Source organism: Phoca vitulina, unplaced genomic scaffold, assembly GCF_004348235.1.
Source record: "Phoca vitulina isolate PV1807 unplaced genomic scaffold, GSC_HSeal_1.0 scaffold8, whole genome shotgun sequence".
NCBI classification, from domain to species: Eukaryota; Metazoa; Chordata; class Mammalia; order Carnivora; family Phocidae; genus Phoca; species Phoca vitulina.
This window is the reverse complement of record NW_022589711.1, coordinates 5629443-5650778: the sequence shown is the minus strand read 5'-3', so window position 1 is coordinate 5650778 and position 21336 is coordinate 5629443. Positions and strand designations below refer to the sequence as shown.

The 21336-nt window shown below is 36.6% G+C and overlaps 1 protein-coding gene across 4 annotated transcripts in view; it reads left to right on the top strand.

Annotated features, from left to right (window-relative positions):
- The window catches only part of USP25 (ubiquitin specific peptidase 25), a 136001-nt gene that overhangs the window by 7723 nt on the left and 106942 nt on the right, over positions 1–21336 (top strand). For 3 of the 4 annotated variants that reach the window (XM_032406294.1, XM_032406297.1, XM_032406293.1), the window contains exons 2-3: positions 16391–16468; positions 19782–19926. In XM_032406294.1, coding sequence (XP_032262185.1) covers positions 16391–16468; positions 19782–19926 — 223 coding nt within the window. Of the gene's footprint in view, positions 1–3706; positions 4848–16390; positions 16469–19781; positions 19927–21336 lie in introns of those variants that run through there. The other variant, XM_032406295.1, reaches the window with a different exon arrangement.

The window sequence follows — 21336 nt, the reverse complement described above, 5'->3', positions numbered from 1 at the left end:
TTTCTAATTTTTATGCCTGTAATTTCATTTTTTTTTTTACTGTACTAGGTAAGACCTCTAATAAATGTTGATTAGAAGTGATGATAATGGATATTATCTTATTACTGATTTTAAAGGACAGTTCCCTACTTTGGTACCTACTGAGTTTTTAAACTATTTACATGCGTTAGTTGTATGAACTTACATGTTATAAAAAGGGTTCTATTTCTAAAGAACTAAAGAATATTGTAGTATTTTAAGTTTTGATGTGTGCATGTACCTTTTTCCTTTGAGTCCTGGTGACTCATGAAAGTTTCACTCCAGGCCCCCCTGGGAATAGGTGGGGAGATAGTTGGTTTGTCAGTTACTTCTCTGTCATCCTACCTCCTATAAAATCAGACATGGTGAGTATGGTATCATAGTTTACAATAATCATTAGTGTATATAATATATGAAAGACCAGATATGGCTTGTGAAAGCCATTTTGGAATGTTACTATGCAATGTGGCTAAGTACATGAAGTGAAAGTTGAACTTATAAAAACACCACTTGTGTTTTATTTTGGCAAAACTTGTACTAATTTTCAAGAATATTCTCCTTGTCAGGATATCTTGTTTTGTACATATGATTGGTAATTTTTGAAAGTTTCTTCCTTTTCTTCCTTCAGTTAACTGTCTTAGTACAATCTATCTGCTTTTTAAAGATTACTTGGTCTTAATATTTAAAAATGTCCAGCAGTATTTTCCTTGTCTTTTTAACCTTGTTGATATAGGTTTAGACCAGAGTTTCTTTGGTTTGTGGACTATTCATTTCCTGTAGAGCTTGCTAAAACTGTAGAATTCTGTACCTCACATGAGCTCAGACTTACTGTTTCAAGCCCAAAGGTTGGACTAGTGCATTCTTAGCAGGAATCCCAAATGATTCTTCTGTACTTAAAGTTTGAGGACCACTAGTTGAAATTAATTAGTATACTTAGAGATGAGAATGCTTCAGCTTGTGTAAATTGACTGCAGGGCTCCTTCAGGGGTTGAATTATTACAATACACCCAATTTAACAGTGGAGCAGTCTTCGAACATACAGGCTTTCTTCTGTTTCAGGTGTTTCTCCCCATCAGTACACTGATTATGCTTTCCTGTTGTAAGGGAAATGCCTCCTGCCTCAGGCTTTCATGGCCAACATCTGTATGGAAACCCAAAGCTTCAGATGCATAGGTGGGACATTTGCCCCCCACCCCCAACCTCAGTAGGGCAGATTTAGTCTTTCTGTTAATTGACTCATACATCAAGGAGTTGGGAAACAATTGTACATGCTAAGGTTGCAGTGTTTCTGTTTCTCTTCTTTTTGGGGTGTGTAGTGTGTATGGATCATTTCTGAAAGTGTGTGTGTGTGTGTGTGTTTGTGTGTGAACCAAAGCATATGAAAGCTTATGTATACCTTAAAGAAATATAACATTACTACCTTTTGTACCACCCTAGATATAAAATAGAGCATCCTTTTATTCTAGAAATTTCCTTTGTGCCTCACTCAACCTGTCCCTTCCTTCCACATCCCACTAGCTGCTATCTTTACTTTTCCAAGTTAATGTTACTGTGGTATAATTTATAAAAAATAAAATAAAAACACCCATTTTAAAGTATATAATTAGATAAATTTTATAATTTAAATTTTATAATTAGATAAATTCCAAAAGATACCCTGTGTCACCCTTTCTATTTAGTATCACCACACTCCTATTCCAGGTAAGCATGGATCTGATTTCTATCACTACAGGCCAGTTTTGGTTGTCTTAGGTCTTCACATAAATGGAATCTTAAAATTCCTTTTTTTTTTTTTGCATTTGACTTTTTTTTTCTCAGCAAAATGCTTTTGAGATTGAGCCACATTATTTCATGTGTTAGTAGTTCCTTTTTAGTGCTGAGTAATATTTCATTATATGAATATTACAAACTGTGTAAACTTATTTCTGTTGGTGGGTTGTTGGGTTTTTCCCAGTTCTTGGCCCTTATAAGTGATATTGTTACATGTACATTTGTAAGTAGGTCTTTGAAGAGACATATTTGCATTTCTCTTGGTCAAACACAGAGGAGTAAAATTGTTATAAAAGATTGCTACATGGTTATTTTACTATCCTACATTACCGTCAGCAATGTATGAGAGTTAAAGTTGGTCTACTTTTTTGTCAACACTTGATATTGTTAACTTTTATGTTTTAGCCATTTTAGTGAGCATGTAAGTGGTACTTCATTGTGGTATTGATTTATATTTCTGTAATGACTAGTGGTTTTAAACATTTTTTCATGTGCTTATTGGCCATTTTTGGAGGATTTTTTTTTTTTTTTTTTTTAAGATTTTTTTATTTATTTATTTGACAGAGAGAGACACAGTGAGAGAGGGAATACAAGCAGGGGGAGAGGGAGAAGCAGGCTTCCTGCCTAGCAAGGAGCCCGATGTGGGGCTCGATCCCAGGACCCTGGGATCACGACCTGAGCTGAAGGCAGACGCTTAACGACTGAGCCACCCAGGTGCCCCCATTTTTGGAGGATTTTTAAATATTGCTTCTCATATACAATTGATCCTTGAACAATGTGGGGGCTGGGACACTGACCCTCCCCTCCCCATGCAGTCAAGAATCTGTATATACCTTTTGACTCTCCCAGAATTTAACACTAATGGCCTACTATGACTGGAAGCCTTACTGATAACATAGTCAATTAATACATATTTTGTATGTTATATGTATTCTATATTGCATTCTTACAATAAAGTAAGCTAGAGAAAAGAAAATGTCAGGGTGCCTGGGTGGCTCAGTTGGTTGTCTGCCTTTACCTCAGGTCATGATCCCAGGGTCCTGGGATCGAGCCTTGCATTGGGCTCCCTGCTTAGTGGGGAGCCTGCTTCTCCCTTTCCTCCCCACTCCTGCTCTCTGTGGCTATGTCTGTCTCTCTCAAATAAATAAATAAAATCCTTTTTTTAAAAAAAGAAAATGTTATTCAAATCAAAAGGAAGAGAAAATACATTGGCAGTGCTGTAGTGTATTTAATAAAAAGAAGTGTATAAGTGGATTTGCACAGTTCAAACCTATATTGTTCAAAGGTCAACTGTTTTATCCAGTCTTACATTCTTACAGGACTAGCAATAATAGTAGCTACTTAATTATCCCACACCTGAAAATAGCTAAAAAGTTTTTTTTTTTTTTTTTTAAAGATTTTATTTATTTCAGGCAGACAGAGACAGCGAGAGAGGGAACACAAGCAGGGGAAGTGGGAGAGGGAGAAGCAGGCCTCCCGCTGAACAGGGAGCCCGACGTGGGGCTCGATCCCAGAACCCTGGGATAATGGCCTGAGCCGAAGACAGACACTTAATGACTGAGCCACCCAGGTGCCCTGAAAATAGCTAAAAAGTTAAAGATGTTGCTAGAGGTACAACGTTCTAGGAGCAAGTACTGATATGCTCATAAAACAAAATGAGACTCCACAATTTGTCCTTCATTTTACTATTTTTTAAAACACCTGTTAAAAAGGCTCAGTGCTGAAGAATGACAGCCCTTTTCAGGGGCACCTGGGTGGCTCAGTTGGCTAAGTGTCTGACACTTGGTTTTGGCTCAGGTCATGATCTCAGGATCCTGAGATCAAGCCCCCTGTCAGGCTACCTGCTCAGTGGGGAGTCTGTTTCCCCTCTTTCTCTCCCTTTGCTCTCCCCCCTTTGTGCTTGCTGTCTCTCTCTTTCAAATAAATCTTTAAAAAAAAAAATAGAAAATCCTTTTCTTTATGCCTCAGACTAACATTAAATTAATGTCTTTGATAATTGTACACACAAGAGAAATCTTTGTGGTGTATTTTTTGTTCTACAGGGTACAAAATATTTTAACATTGTAGTTGGTTTGGAAATTTGGAAAGAACTTGGAGGACCAATGGTAGGTGGGCTGAACTGTGGAGAGGTAAGCATTTGGGTCAGAAGGACTTTTCTTACTGTTTTTGGTCCGTGGGAGAACAAGAAAGAAGAGCCTGTTTTGAACTGGAGAAGGAAACAGCTCATACTTGCTGGGTTTTTATTGGTGTTGTTCAGCCTGGAAGTGGGTGAGGTGGAGATTAGCAGTACTAGGCCTGAGGGTAGGCTTGGCTGCAGAGCTGAGAGCTAGGTCCTCAGTGAAGCTGGATGTGGGGGAGCAGTGTGGAGAGAAGGACCAGGAATGAAGAAGCATTAGCAGCGAAGGTCCATTACTGTGGTAACACTAGTAGAGAACCAGTGGTACACTCCCGTATACACAAGTTGATATGTTAAAATTCATGCCAGAATACATGCACAATCAAATATCTGGTTTCTTTGGGGTGGAGCTACAGAAACAGTTTTGAGCTGGGGTGTGGGGCTTGCTGTGTACCTCCACTGAGGCCTCTGAGCTGGTCTGGGTTTCTCATCAAGAACACCCTTGAAGTCTTCCCATGAGGCCTTAGACAGACTGTGGAGCAGAGCAGGGCTGAGGAAGAGGATTTAAAGGAAACTAGCAGCAGTCCAATGTCTCAGGTTTAAAATTCTCAGTTTTGGGGCGCCTGGGTGGCTCAGTCGTTAAAATTCTCAGTTTTTAGAGAGAAGCAGCAGCTCTCTGCACAGGCCTCCTGGGGTCAGTGGCTACTCTTTGTGCCTATTCTGGTCACACCATATGGATTCTCAGAACTGACTTCTGGGCTTCTTCCCCAGTAGGACCAGGACTTCGGATCAGTGATAAGACTGCAGAACTAAGAGAAAACTGACAGTCCGTGTTTCCATTCTTGCTGGTGGCATCAGAGGAAGGGCACCCTTACACCGAGCATGTTGCAGCTCTGGCTGGATAGATGAAGGCAGCATATGAGATGGCTGGGTTCAACTCTTGGTAGGAAGCCTCGATTTCTGGGCATGTGGGAACCAGAGTAGCCTCCTCAGGGCATGGGGTTCTGTGTGAGGAGGTATGCTCCCAGCTCTCTGTGAATATTGATTTTATGTGGTGTTGCCATTGGCGTGCTCTTGGCCAGCTTGAGGTTGGAGGTTGGCTCAGGCAAACTCTAGCCTCAAGGTTTGCAGTTCTCTGATGGGAGAGAATGCCTTCTGTGCATTCTGGGCCGTGCCTGTGGTGGTCAGGGACCTTCTACCCCATGTCCTGCTAGAATCGCTGGCGAGCTCATAGAGCTCTCTGGGTTTAATGTACAAAGGGAGGGGGCTGACCAACAGAACCTTTGTTCTTCCTCTTACTCCTGCGTTAGGATTTCAGGGGGCTCTCTGTAGAGAAGAGGGAGTGGGGCTGTGGGAGAGTGTGGAGTCAAGCAGGGGGTGTGGTGGGGAGATACTAGGAACCAGCTGCCTCCATGTTTTCCTTCTTGGTCATGTACAAATAATTTGTATGTTGCTATTGAGTTGTAGGAATTTATATATTCTGAAAGTGTCTTTCATTATATGTATATATTTTTTTCTAAATGTGTATGTAGCTTGTCTTTTTATTTTCAAGTCTAAGTATTTTAACATTGATGTTCATTGTCCCGTTTTTCTTTTTCTTTCGTAGTTAGTGCTTTGACCTAATTTTCTTGACCCTTAGTTTGTAAATTTTTTTTCCTGTTTTCTTCTAAAATGTTTTATTAGCATTTACACTTAGGTCTGTGATCTATGTAGACTTTACTTTTGTGTGTGCTCTGAGGTGTAAGAGTCAAGGTTCATATGAAATAAATGAACCTTTGTGTTGTAGTTCATTTATACTTCTGGATACACCAGAAGTGTTCTATTGCTGATAAGTTATTCATTTACCTTCTTATGTTTATGGACCATTGAGATTTTTTTTTTTTTCTGTGAAATTCATATGTGTTTCTTCTTTTGGGTTGGTTTTACCTTTTTTTTTTTTTTTTTTGATTTGAAGGAGTCTGTTACAGTCTAAATACTTTTTTTTCTTCCACTTATGTGTTTTCCAAGTTTCTTTTCCCATTTTCAGGAGGTCTTTTTACTCTCTTTATGGTGCCCTTTCATGAATAGAAGTTTAATTTAGTCTCATTTGTAATTAGTTTTCTTGAACTTCCATACCCGTTTGTTTTTTTTTTTTAAAGATTTTATTTATTGAGAGAGAGTGAGAGAGATCACAGAGGGAGAGGTAGAGGGAGAAGCAGATTTGCTCCTGAGCAGGGAACCTGATGCAGGGCTTGATCCCAGGACCCTGAGATCATGCATGACCTGAGCCAAAGGTAGACACTTAACCAACTAAGCCACCCAGGCGCCCCCCATACCTTATTTTATAAAGAAATTCTCTTTTATTGGCCTCTGCTGTTTTTCTCGTTTTGCCCTAGTATTTAAGTCTTACTCCACTTGAATTTGAATTTTACACATTGTTTGAGTAGGTGGCCAAATTCGCTTTTCCCCTCTGGAAAACCAGCAACTTTATTGAAAAGTTCATCTTTCTCCCCATTAATATTCCACCTGATGACAAGGTTTTTATTCTTGACTTAGGACCTTTTTAAAGGAAAACAGATCTTTGGGACTCTCAAAGTATTTTTTTATTATAGCTTTACTGAAGTTTGCATAAATATAACTAGGCATAAATTTATTATGTTCTATTGTATGGCTTTTAATGCACTAAAAGCAAAAACCAACTAATAATCTAGATGTAAGCAAAGCTAGAAAATCAGTAAAATTTAGATTAACAAGGTTAACTTGACAGATGGTAGTGTTTTACAGAAGCTAACTTAAGCACTTGCAACTTCAACCAAGGAGTTTAATATACGTGTATCAGGATATTCTTGTAAGATATTATTATTAAACTTTGGAAGTAGATTTTACTGCTGTTGTCATCCACATTACTTTTGTGATCCTGTTAGTTGATAGCCATTGTCTTAGAGTGGTGTTCTCAGCCTTTTGTGTTGTAAAATCTTCACAGATGTACCTCCATGTTTGATCACACTTTAAAGTATTTTTGTCTTTTTATTTTTTGCTAAAGCTCTGTAAATGTAATTATTGCAGTATCTTTGAAGCAGAATGTTGAACTAAAAAGGTTTTGTGATTTAGTATAGAGTGGAGTATACTTCCTGTGAATAAGAGGTAACAATTACAGCTTACTCTTAAGTTAGTGCCCAATAAATATTATTTGTTAGAACCCATGAGTACTTTGCCTTGTGAACATATCTTAGGGCCTGGACAGTCAAGAGGGTGAGATACTGCTGTGCAGTGTGAGAACTGCTTTTGCAGACATCTTGAGATAGTATTATCTACCGGAGTAATAATGTGTTGTAATTATTGCTAGCTGCCTTCGGGGTTGTTGTACTTTCTTGTGGTGAAGGTTTTAAACCTATTCGGGTGTGCTGCCAAAAATATTTAGTATTTGAATGCCTATTACGGACACAAACATGTTGAGATAGCTAGCTATTGGGCAAGATTTCTTTGAGTATGTGAGTTTTTGCTATGTGAACCGTCAGTACATGTATTTAAACTGTTCACATTTGGGCTATGTTGTACAGTAAAATTTGGCTGCTAATACAATACAGTGTGTGTGTACTTGTTAACTGGGGGGATTTTCTAAGGTTTAGTCTTTGATTTTCTGCTTTCTTTGTAAGCTGTCTTTGAGAGATCATGTATTTTCTCACTCCTATATGTTCATTACTACTAAGTTTGTATATTCAAAATTAATTAAATGTTACACCCTTACATAAACTCTAGTTTCAGGTTTTCAGTTGCCTTTGTACATTTCTGCTTAGATACTCCATCATCTCATTATCATGTCCATGCATTCAATTATTATTTCTTTGTTTTAAGCAGATTGAGAAGGAAGTAATACGCAGAAAGCTTATAGTTTGGTGATGGTGGAGCCAGAAATGCATATATGATATTTGAAGTTAAATGAAGTATTTATAAGATGTATTGGTAGGAGGAAGAAGAGAATCTAAGAAGAATGGGAAAGGCTTTTGTCAAGGAGGGAGTGGTTGAAATGAAAGGAAGACTACTAGGTAGATTGACAGTATCATTCTAGGCAGGGAAGTCCATTAGCAAGGGAAAACAGAAAAATTTGGTGCTTTCTGTTATCTACCAGTAGCTTCATGTGGCTAGATATGGTATAATAAAAAATAAATATTTAGTCTTTTCCCCTGGTTCCTGCCACAGAGCCTCTAGAATCCTTGCAATTTACTGTCTTTTGTATACTAATGAGTTAACTCCCATTTGGGAGACTAGGCAGCTTCAGGTGTTGGTTGTAAAACCAACCTCAGAAAACCAGCCACTTGTGATTAGAGGATTAGAATTTTCAGCCCACTCCCCAATCCAGTGGCCAGGAGAGGGGCTGGATATTTTCAGTCACCAATGGCCAGTGACTTAGTCAATCATACCTATGTATTGAAATCTCTAGTGCCTTCCATACTTTTAATAAGTGCTCAGTTAAAAAAAGAAGTGCTCATTTAATGGTAGTTCTAGGCTAGAACTTAACTATGGTTAATTTTTCCCTTATTGATTTTGAGACTTATTCCCTTAAAAATACAGAATTACATCATTAATATATAGTTAGAATATAAAAATTGCTTTTAAGGAAGTTGTATTAATAAGGGTCCAATTAGGACACAGAAACCACACAGTAATTTGAATAGGGAAAGTTTAATACAAGGAAGTACTGACCGGTAACATATGATTGACTACAAAAATGTAAAGAGAACTCTGAAGAATAATGGAAGGAGTAAATTTGGGAGAGGTCTGCCCTCAGACTGAGTTTCAATTCTTGCTGTAGATTTTGTGACTGAAGCCCACTGGATGGGGGACATGTTTGCTGAGGTGCTGAAGACCGGGACATTTCTGCAAATAGCTTTGTGGATCTGAGAAAGAAAGTCTTTTAGAGCATATGCTTTATTAAACATAGCACTATGTCTAAATGATTGGAGTTCCTACTAGTCAGTAGGGTGTATTATGTATGTAATTAGTATGACCAAAAACTATATTTGATTTAACAAAGGAATTAATTGTGACACATATAGCTGTGAGGAATTATATAGTGTTCTAGTTTGAGAGTTCTATGTAGAGCGTATTTATTTTGTTTTATTAGTATAAGGGATTTTTTTTTTTGGACTGCAAGTTTATTGTGAAAATTTAAGTGTAGAAACTAGTGATAACATGAATATGTATTTTATTTAAACTTCAGATCTTATAGTTCAAAGATAGGATTTGAGTCACAAAACTTTTGTTTACCCAAATGTTTTCTAGAATATAGGTACCCTAATTTAAAAACATTGGGATAGTTGGGGTTTTGGAATGCATGTTCCCATAGAAACCATGTTTCATGGTGTTGGGTTCTTATTTGGCCTGGAAATGTATTTAACTCTGTATGAACTTAGATTATAGTGCTGTATAACAATATTTTTGGGGATGAATGCATTTAGAATTTCTGTTTATGATGCATTTCTGTTATCTGCCAGTTAGTAAGGATGGGGGCGTCTGTTAAGGGCATGAGCAGCTGTTTGGTTGAAGAGTTGGGGTGGCAGGTAAGAATATGGACTGAGGTGAAGACTAATGGAAAAAACCAACTGTATCGATTGCTCTTAGCTACCTATCTCATTTCTTTACTTTACTTCTTCCTCTTTTTTTTTTTTAATTTTATTATACGAGTGCTTAAGAGTGTTTGTGGCCCTGGGATTCTATAAAATGATAGGGAAAATCTTTCTCAATTCAGAATTTCTGGAATATTTAAGCCTAAATGTAAATAGTGAAGAATGAAAATGCATGCCTTCAGATTTATACACCCATAGAGGTATATGATTAATTTTTTGTAATGCCAAAGTGCTGTTAACCCAAAAAGATTGAGATAAGCCTTGACTCTGTGATGCTAGAAAATAACAGGATTACCCCAACCATTATGGAGTTACTGTCTAGATTATTTGCAGTTGAAAATTTCAACAATATTTTACTGTACACTCTAGATAGACTGTAAAAGGGTGTGAAAAGTTTGTTTAGTAAGTGGACCTGATTTATGTGTGCTTCTTGTTCTCTCTCCAATAATCGGTATGTTCTTTCCTGTGGATGAGTTCAAGGCCCATGATCTGACTTACTCCCAATTTATTTCTGCAAACCTTGCTATAGTCATTTATTCAGTCAGTATTTATTGAATGCCTACCACATGCCTGACACTGTACTAGTTACCAGGAACACATTGATTAGCAGAATATTCTGTGCTCTCTTGAGGTTTAGAGTCTGATGATTAACCATGGTATATTATTATAATCTGTGGTTAAGTACCACGAGACCTTCCAACCTTAATAGAAGGCAAGTGGTACGTAAATTTGGGTTGGTAGATAAGGATAAAGAGAATGTGGAATAGATGGTATCTTTTGAAATCAGTGTGGTTCTAGCACAGAACTTCTCCCATAGATTATTGAAAGAGCCTAGTGCGCGTTGGAAGGTTTTTTCCAGTGTCCTCAATCTATTGAAGTACATTTTGTTTTGGCTTATATAGCTGGATAGAGGCAGAGGCAGGTTTGGGACTCCCAAAGAAGCCCCATGAAGGACAGATTTATGTATTTGGAATTATCTGTCTAGGAAGTTTGGGGATATCTTGTTATTGGAAGAGGTAACATGAACTAGGGCAGCTTAGTGTTATCAGGTAGATCCAGAAGGTATTTGCAAAAGTAGATGTATGTATGGTTGTGTGCCTTAAAGGCAGGAGTATGATTAATCCTTTCATTGATAGGTGACTGAAATACCACACGGTGCCTAGCAATGCTTTAGTGAATTTGATCCTGAAGTTTAAGAATGCCTTGGAATTTTCTATCAAATTAGGATTTATTTCCTCTTTTTCCTAAAAAACTTGAAAGTGTTTTTAGAGTTCATTTTAGGAGTTGCCTTTTTTTTTTTCCTGAAGATGGAAACCTTTGACTTTCTTTCTTTTGCACTTCACCAAGTTTTATATGTATTTGGAAATTCAGGAGCCATTGACTGACTTACAAGTCATTCGCCCCTTAATGTAGAAAGCTTTCCTGCCTTTTAGTCAGTGGTGCTCCACTTTTTTGTGTGCCATTATTTAAGTATTTTACATGAAGATAGTATTGGATTTTTGCACTGAGTTTTCATTTTTCACTGAATCTTTAATCTCCAAAATCAAATATAGAGAAAATATGGAAAGGGTATGGGCCATGGAATTTGAAAAACCTGTTTTCATTCCTGTCTCTGTACTTAATAATCTCTTGAAGCCTTGTTAGCCATGAAATGAGAGTAACTTTTTGGAGGGTGCGTGTGTGTGCACGCATGTGTGCGTGTATACTCATATTGAGTGAGATTATAAACTGGAAGCACTTAAAACACTTGGCATACAGCAAGAACATAATAAATGCTTACCTTCTTTCTTTGGTCTAAGCCAGTGATTCCTCTTTTTGCATTCTCAAGAAGTTATACCAGTGTTAAATATGCTGTATATTTACTAAAACATTTAAAACAAACCCAACATTAGGTAGGGTCAACTGGGGAGGGAAAGAATTTCTGTAGAACTCTCTGATTCTTAATTTATATTGGAATTACTGATGCTTCCTTTTCCCAAAGTGTGTATAGTACTGTATTTTGCACATAGTGGGCACTTAAAGATGTAATCATGTGATAAAAATAACATTGAGGAAGGAATCTGAAGGCCTGCATGAAGTCTTGGCTTGTTAGCTTATTGATTCCTGTGGTGTTTGCAGCTGCTGAATTTCTTTGAACATTGTGTCTTGCCTTTCTTGGTCCAGCAGTGTGAACAGATTGCATCCTCCTCCTTATACTTTAGTATATAAATTCATACAAAAAAGACCTCAGAGCTCAGAAAAGGAGCTCTAGAGAGGGAAGTGGGTTGGATCCATCTTGGATCCAAAGTTGCTAGTCCAGGAGGAGAGAACCCATATGCAGGACATTTTTAGTTGAGCAGGGTATATGCAGATCAGAAGTGTGATAAATAGAAAGGTGCAAACCTTGAAAGAAAGACGAGGGTCTTAATTACAACAGAAATAGCAACAACAAAAACATATAATTGTAGGAAATGAAGGTGCAGGTTTTCAAAGACGGGAAAAGCACAGCTGGAAGATGCCAGTAACAAAGGAGAAAACTACAAATGAGGTGGCTTCTGTGCCATAAACTTAGAATTTTTCTCATAGCTCACCTCTTCTGATCTGTCTCCCATTTCTTGGTAACTAAACCAAGAAATTTTTTTCACCTTTTCTCCTTCCCACTCAGCCTTCTTCTCCACCCCAGTCATTTTCTCCTCCTTATTTCATTTTCTGTCAAAATTCATGAGATCATGAACTATGCTAGAGATACGCCTGGATTATTTTTTTTCTAAGATATTTAGTTGACTTTATTGTGAAAGATAAAATGTCAAGTTATAGCTACGAACTATAAAATTTCAAAGACGTTTCTCTTTAATAAAATACTAAGTATTTTAGTAAAATCTAAATAATTTTAAATTTAAAAAATGCACTCTCTATCAGTCAACTCTGACAATAACAGGCTATTCCAAAAATTAGTGGTGTACCAAAATACTGTCATCACGTTCACAGATTTTTCAGGTTGGTTGGGGTGGCTCTTCTCCATGGGTGCCTCCTCCTTCTGGGGCAAGTGGGCTACCCAGGGCCATGTTCTTCTTAAGGAAGTTACAGAAGTTCAGGAGGGAAGCCCAGTCATGCAAATACATTTCATATCTGCATGACTGTCTTTAATATGTCATTTGTGAAAACATGTCACATGGCCAAGTTCATCATCAGTGCAGAAAGGAAATGCAGAAAGGAAACTCTCTAGTGGGAGGGAGTTAAAAGTGGCAAAAGGTATGGATACAGAGATGAGAGAATTGCGAGTCTAACACAGGCTCTTGTAATCTTTTCTGAGCTTTATATTCGTGTTTACATTTTACCTTGTAGTCATTAATGTGTATACTATTTTGTGTTCCATCACTTTAGCTTAATATGATTTTGTGAAGATAATTTCTATATAGGTTATATATTTGCTATTTAAAAATATGCAGTTGTGGGGTGCCTGGGTGGCTCAGTCGTTAAGCGTCTGCCTTCGGCTCAGGTCATGGTCCCAGGGTCCTGGGATCGAGCCCCGCATCGGGCTCCCTGCTCCGCGGGAAGCCTGCTTCTCCCTCTCCCACTCCCCCTGCCTGTGTTCCCCTCTCACTGTGTCTCTCTCTGTCAAATAAATAAAATCTTAAAAAAAAAAAAAAATGCAGTTGTTTGCTTGACTCAGACTGTGCCTCTAAGTCCATCTGTATAAAAATCATCTAAGATACTTATTAAAAATGCAGATCCCTTAGCCTTCAACCCTGACCCTGCTGGAATCACAGTTTCTGGGGCTGGGGCCTGAGAATCTTGATTATTATCAAACTCATCAGGTCATTCTTCTGCACATTAAAGTTTAGAACCACTTCCTTAGTGGGAGGACATTTGTATTGTTTCCATTTTTCCAACATTATAAATAATAGCTGGTAACATTTGTATAAATGACTGATTTGGGGGAGGTATTCAGTAGTCTTTCCCTGATCCATGACCAGGTAATTTGCAGTTGAGGGAAATAATGCTGTGTGTAAAGAATGGAGTTTGGAGTGCTGGTGGTGGTGAGATTACAGAGAGGTGTATAAAATCTGTTTTTTATGTTAAGTAAAATGAGACCTTAGATAAGAAGAATTTCTGTAAAATTTTTCTACATCTTTAATATTATGATGTTTGGTATTGAGTAACTTAGTCATGGTTCCATTGCTAGTTATCAGTACTATTTTAAATGAACAAAGGAAAGTTGACAGGTTTAAAGAACTCTTTTTTCACCTCTGTAAGTTTGACAGTTTGATTTTTTTTACTCAGCTATTTTATTCTTCCTGGCATTTTATATGACCTTGTTTATATACACTATTATTTTTATTTTGTTAGATAGTCTTGGTTATTTCAGCTCTTTAATAAGGTTATTGGAAATGAAAAATCATTGATGGCGTGGTGGATACTGCCCATGGTTATCTAATACACATTCTTTGCTTTTCCTCACAAACAGAACCTTGATTTCATTTTCAAAGTGGCTTTTTGCCTAGCTGAAAAATATGTTTTCCAGCCTTCTTTGCTACTATGAGTGGCCATGCAATTTTGTTCTGCTCAATGAAGCTTTAAGTGGAAGTCACTAGATGGGTCTTCTTAAAGAAGTCAGAATGTTTTGGCTTATGCCCTTTGTCTTGTGCGCTTCCTTTTATTCTACCTAGAACTTGGACGGGATGCTTGAGGACGAGACATGGAGTGACAGATGTTTGATGAATGTCACATATAAGAGTGTTCAGTGGGAAGACAGAAGGAGCTTTAGATCTTTTTTAACATGTGGGAGGCCTTATCAGATCTGGATTGCCTACCTCCACTCTAATTATATTAGAAAAAACAGACTGCAGTTATGTTGAAGCTACTATTTAGATGGGACTCTGTTACATGTAGTTGAATATAATTTCTAACTTATACATGTGGTTTCTATAAAAGATATTTAGACGTACGTTATCTCAAACCTGATTTTCAAATGCTTTTTATTTTTTCATTTCATTTTGTAATTTGTTTAGGACCCTTCAACTCTGAAGGTATATATATATTATGCATATTTAAATTGTCAAGTACAATTTGAAATGCACATTTTACAATTATAACATTAACAAATCTGTATACAGAATATTTTAAAACCTTATTTTGAAGTTTGAAATAATTTTAAATTTAAAGTTGCAAGATAGTACAAAGAACTACAACTTTTTTTTTTTTTTTGAACTATTTCAGAGTAAATTGCAGACATCATGCCCCTTTAAAACTTAAATACTTCAGGGTGTATTTCCTAAGAAAAAAGATATTTTCTTACATAACTATAGTGCCATTATCAAATTCAGGAATTTAATATTAACAAAATATTATTACCAAACAGTTCATATTCATATTTCTCCAGTTGTCCCAGTAATGTCCTGTATAGCATTTAATGTTGGATGCCACATTACATTTGATTATCAGGCCTTTTTTGTCCCCTTTAATCTGGAAACTCACTCTTTGTCTTTTATGATATAAACATTTTAAAGATGACAGTAATTACTTTGTAAAATGTCCCTCAGTTTGGATTTGTCTGATGCTTCTGCAAGTTTAGATTCAGGTTATGCATTTTGGGCAGGAATACCATAGGTGATACTGTTGTCTTGTATCCTACAACATCAGGTGGCATATACTGTCATTTTATCCCATTATTGGTAATATTAAATTTGATTACTTGATTGAGGTGGTACTTGTCATGTTTCTTCATTATAAAGTTACATTCTTTCTCCCTTTATAATTTGCAGGAATAGAGTTTGAAACTATGTAACTATCCTGTTTTTCATCAAACTTTTACCCCGTAGTTTTATCATCTGTTGATGATTCTTGACTGATTTATTACTGAGATGAATGTAAAACATTTTCGAGAAAGATTTCGGCAGATCCTTTTATTCTAGTGATGACTTCCATTTCATTTCCATTGATCTTTCTTTATTTCATGGTGCTGTCTTACAGTTTTGGGGAACTTGTTTAAAGAAATACAGAGATGTAGGAAGGAACGTGTTTCTTTTTTTTTTTTTTTTTTAAGATTTTATTTATTTATTTGACAGAGAGAGACACAGCGAGAGAGGGAACACAAGCAGGGGGAAAGGGAGATGGAGAAGCAGGCTTCCCGCCCAGCAGGGAGCCCGATGTGGGGCTCGATCCCAGGAGGAACATGTTTCTTAATTAGGGATGTTCAGGGCATCGTTTGATAGTGGAATCCCATCCCTTTTTCTCTCCAACAGTATAATAGATCATAAAGACCAACAGATGTGAAGCAAATGAGGGCAAGTGATTAATTCTGTTTGGGATCTTTTATGACAGATTAGAGAATGAGATGCTCTTCTTTTTCCTCAAATAGATCTTAGGATCCCCATGATGTAATATACGTATCTAGTGCATGGCCTGTCCTCTGGCCTGTCTTTTTTCAGACATCCTAGGTGAATGGATGCTGGCTGACCCTCGGGGCAGGGGGGAGATGCTAGAGCTGCGAGGCTTTCATTCAGTGGCCTCAGCCTCTAGTGAAAGTAGCCCAGTGGATAAAACTGTTTTCCTTAATTCTTCTTAGGCTTAACCATTGTGCATATCACTGCTTTTCTTGTGGGGAGGAATAAATTAGGCAGTGAATAGGCCAGAAACTGGTTAATTCAGTAAGACTCCTTGGGAAGTGATGCAGAAGTTCCCTTTTGGAAACAAGAGAATGGAGTAAGGGCTCCCCACAGCATGGTTTCTTCCTAAAATAGTGTAATTTGTTAAGTCTTTGTCAAGTTCTATATTTTTTCTTCTCTGTACTAGTTTGTGTTTTCTTTTTTTTTTTTTTTAAACTCAAAGGTCATTTATTTTCTTATTCTTATATATTATCAGATTTTAAAGTGTAATGATTTCGGTTTTTCTCCTCTAGCACCAGCAGACGTTTTTGAATCAGCTGAGAGAAATCACTGGGATTAATGATGCCCAGATACTACAGCAAGCCTTGAAGGTATGGCCTCTGTTTCATGGCATACAGTTTAAGCTGCACCCTCATCTCTACTGCCTACCATGTTTGAAAGGTTTTTAGTTACATTTTGTGGTGTAGTAATAGAGATAAAGGAAAGAACTTTTATAATGTAAGAGCCTTACTTAGGGTGTAATTTTGAGCATGTTAGTTTTCAGCAGCCTAATGTTCCAGGATACCTTGGAGTGAGATAATCTTCTCCATATGGAACACTTTCATGCAAAATGGAAGGATATGAATCCAAATGCGATGGCTGATTGTACTCAAGAGCTATGATGTTAGAGTTTAAATGGGGGTAGAGAGTAGGGTGGGGTAGAGAAATATGGGGAGGGAAAAGAAGAGAGAGAAAATTATTAGAGGATAAGAAGCTTACATTTTTTCCTTTCAAGGAGAAATAAAACTTGGCTAACATTTAACTAATTGCACCTTTCGAACATTCAGTAGCAAGCTGGTTAGTATATGCAGTAAATAAAATGCATCATTTTGGTTGCATCTTCTGTTGTTCCCTCATTTTCACATGGAGAAACTCAGATGAATCAAATCACATGGATATGCCCACTGAAAAAGAGCAAGAGAATAAAAGATGTTTAAGAACTAGAACTGCAGGGGCACCTGGGTGGCTCAGTCAGTTACACCTCCAACTCTTGATTTCAGCTCAGGTCATGATCTCAGGGTCCTGAGATCCAGCCCTGCCTTGGGCTCATTGCTGTTTGAGATTCTCTCCTCATATAATAATAATAAACTGAATGCAACAGGGATTTACACAACTTGGAGACAAGTTGGGGAGCCTGTTTGAGATTCTCTCTCTCTCCCTCTCCCCCAACTCCACCTTGCTCTCTCTCTTATAAATAGGATATAAATAAATCTTAAAAAAAAAAGAACTAGAACTGCATTTTAAAGTTATTTCTATACTGCTACTAAAGGCTAACAGCAATATAGTATTTTTGCTGTTGTAAGGCATACATACAACTTCAGTCCTTTGGAACTTACTCCATGAGACGAGTTTAATTATGTAATTTTTGATTCCGAGCCAAAAGTTCTTCATTTGTTTCTAGAAATAATCTTATCTTTTAGATGACTGTAATCATGATAATAATCACTGGCGGTTATTAAGCTCCTGTAGTACTAGGTGCTATTCTAAGTATTTTATGTGGCTAACACCCTCCTGGTAACTCTACTGAGGAAGGTGTGGTATGTGGGTGAGCTGGAAGAGAAACCGAGCAGCCTGGTCCTGGGGTGGCACACTTAATTTCCACCTTTACTGCAATCTTTGCTTCGTTTTTTTTTTCCTATCAGGAAAGTGATGAAACAGTGCTGTTTAGAGCATTAATGCAGGGTTTATGAAGCAACTCTAAGTATTTGGAGAGGAAGCAAAAATGTCAGACCTCAATTTTTATGATTATGACATTTAGATGATTGCTAATCCTTTTCTTATTCTGATAAGTATGACTCAGTCACTCCATGTCTGTTTTCAGAAAGTGCCTTTACCATTCTATATCTCTGAGTGTGAGGCTATACCCATTACCTTGTTAGGGCAAGTTTGGGGAATTCACTTTTCTTTTTTTTTTAACTTGGGAAACATGTAAAATATGTTTAATTAAATGAACATAAAGAGTTAATCAAATGAACTGTTGTCCACATTTTCTTTGAGTTAAGTTGTATGCTATAGTTTTTTGTTTGTTTTTTTTTAACTTTGGTTTCGTTTACCAGTAGTTGGTGGGGGGGGGGGGGGTCAGTGTACTTAAACCTTAATCATTACCCAGTATAAATTTGTAAGGTGTTTAATAATTAGTTCACTTTCTCAGTAATGTACTGACAAGGAATATACTTTTGAGAAACACCATGTCATTGATAGATTTCAGTAGTTTTATTTTAAGAATCTATTTTTAGCCCTCCAAAGTAAGTGATCTGTCTCCAAGTTGTGTAAATCCCTGTTGCATTCAGTTTATTATTATTATATGAGGTAGTATATAAAAAGCATTTGGCACATTTCTTGGCCCATAGTGAGTGTTCGATAAATGTAGCCATTGTTATTGCACATTACTTTACAGCTGTTTTACTTATCCAGCTATAGATTATATTATACCCATATTTCTGGTGAGTCATTTAAGAGTCTTCTAATGGTTGTGATATAAAGTTTAAAGCAGTGGTGCTTTTCCAACTGCACTCTTACTTTTTTCTCTCTTCCCTGGCTAACTATAATTGGAGTTGGGGTAGGTTGGGGACCTCATTCTTCCAGTTGCTCAGGTTTCAAATCTTGGAATCATCCTGATCTTTCTCCTTCTGTCACCTCTCACATTTAATGTGATGTTGGACTCTCTGCCTTAGCCCTTTCTCTCCTATAGTCTATTCTCAACACATAGCCAGAGTGATCTTTTTAAAATATAAGTCATACCATGTCATTTCTGTCCAAAACCCTCCACTGGCTTCCTATTACAGTCTCTGTGTATGCTAAAGTTCATGAGGCCTGCATAGTCTTAGGTGTTCTGGCCTTCTGTTACAAAGATCACTTCATTATTAATATCTGGGCTTCCTAATGTTGTTTTAATTAGCTGTCCCGGAACTACTGTTATATTTATTACTAACTCTACAGAGAATAAAGAGATAGAACTGGTCATGTCTCTTCTCATTATTTTGCTGTTATAAAAATTCTTGGTTTTCTAGCATCTGCTTTCTTCTAAATTAACTTCAGAATAATTTTGTCCAGATATGCTTTTGATGAGAACTATGTTAAATTTATATACTTAATTTGGGTAGGATTGTCATCTTGATAGGATTGAGTATTTCTGTCTGGTTCTGTGTGTCTCTCTGTACTATCAAGCTTCAGAATGTTTTGCTGTTTTCTGCCTACAAGTCTGACATTTGCTTAAGTTTGCCTCTAGGTATGCATTCAGAATCCATATTAAAGTTTATATTTCTTCTTTGCAGAAGTACTGTTTTAAATATTCATTCTCATCCTTTTGTATGGCAAGTTCCAAAAAACATTTTTTAGTTTATTTGTTTAGAAGCATACGTTTTGTGATTGACTTTTGTTAAGGAGAAATGAAGGTAATGGGAAACTAAGAAATTATAGAATTGATTCTTATATTAGTAGTCTTAATAGAAAAAGGAATTACTATTAATAGAATATACTTTGTTTATGATGAGTTTGTAAAATTAGGATCACATAGAATGATTTCAAATCTAAAAGTGATTTTTGCTATTAAGTATTAGTTGCTGTGGAGAAACTTAAATAAATCATGTGAGAATGTATGGAGTTATTCCAAAATGTTTGATGTTCCATTCTTGATATTTGAAGGATAGTAATGGAAACTTGGAATTAGCGGTGGCTTTCCTTACTGCAAAGAATGCCAAGACCCCTCAGCAGGAGGAGACAACTTACTACCAAACATCACTTCCTGGCAATGATAGATACATCAGTGTGGGAAGCCAAGCAGACACAAGTAAGTTTACTTCTCTTTCTTAATATTTTAGTAAGAATGTAATGAAGAACTTCCCTTGGGAATATATTTTGTTTAAGCAGAGGTGAAGGACAAAGAACTACTTTACTTTAACCTTGGTTCAAGGTGTAGTTGAAAAGAGTATATATTTTTATTTAGCTGCATTATTATTTTCTCCAGTTCAAGTGTAAAAGATTGTATTTGAGTTATGTATCCTTTCATAGAGTATTCCATTTAGTATTCATTGTTTTGAGATATAGAACAGCTATAGGCGTTACTCATGAAAGAAACAAACATTTCCAGGATTTTATATGGGCACAAACATTTGTTTTATGGATTTTAAGTGTTGGTAGAGGCCTTAGTATTATTTTTGAAGGTAAGCTATTGTTTCTAACTACTGATAGGTTTACCACTTAATAGAATTTCCCTTCCCTCAACCCTCGCCCCTCACCAAAATGAAGATTTTAGAAAAAAGTTTGTTACCATGTAACAAAATAAACACACAAACATACACAGACATATACACACATATATATATATATGGAAAGTTTTATGTGGGATTCTACTTTTTCTTTATAATGTGAATAGTTATGCTTATGTGTAGCACTGACTTTTTCAAAATATGTTTAGTTACCTCTATCTCATTATGATATAATGACTGCACTATATAAAATGTATTTATTTTATAAAAGTATTTATTTTTATGCATTTTATATTTGAGAAATTTGATTACTAACTTGTATTTGAAGAGAATTTCTGAAACTTTTTTTTTTAAAGATTTTATTTTTAAGTAATCTCTATACCCAGGATGGGGTTTGAACTCAACAACCGCCAGATCAGGAGTTGCCTGCTCTACTGACTGAGTCAGCCAGGCACCCCTCTGATTTTGTTTATAGACTTCCTCAGAGTTAAAAAACAACTAGCAAGAACACATTCACATGGTTGTTTTTAACTGTTGTCAGTAAAGATTATTTTAATATTTGTTGATAAAATATTTTAATTTCAAATTTTCAGGATAATCTTAATATTTTTGTTCACAAATGATCTTATGTGCCAAAAGCTGAAATACTCCTACCTCATATAGGTAATAGGTGATGGAAGAAGTTTTGTATATGTGAGACAGACCTAATTGTTTATGTCTACGTTCAAGGCAAACTGTGTTTTGGACCCTATCTACATCTCTAACTTCATTTTCTACTGTTTTTCTCTTTTTACTTTATAAAACCGTGATAATTCAGGATGGCTTGGAGTTCTTATCCACCCAGTGCTATTTAATTTCTTTGGTCTTTACACTTGCTGTGCCTTCTGTCTGGAATCCCCTCTAGCCTTTACCCCCAGCTTAATTACCTCTGGTGTTGTAAGACTTAGGTCAGGAGCTTCTGGCTTTAGAATATTTCTCCTGGCTTCTAGGTT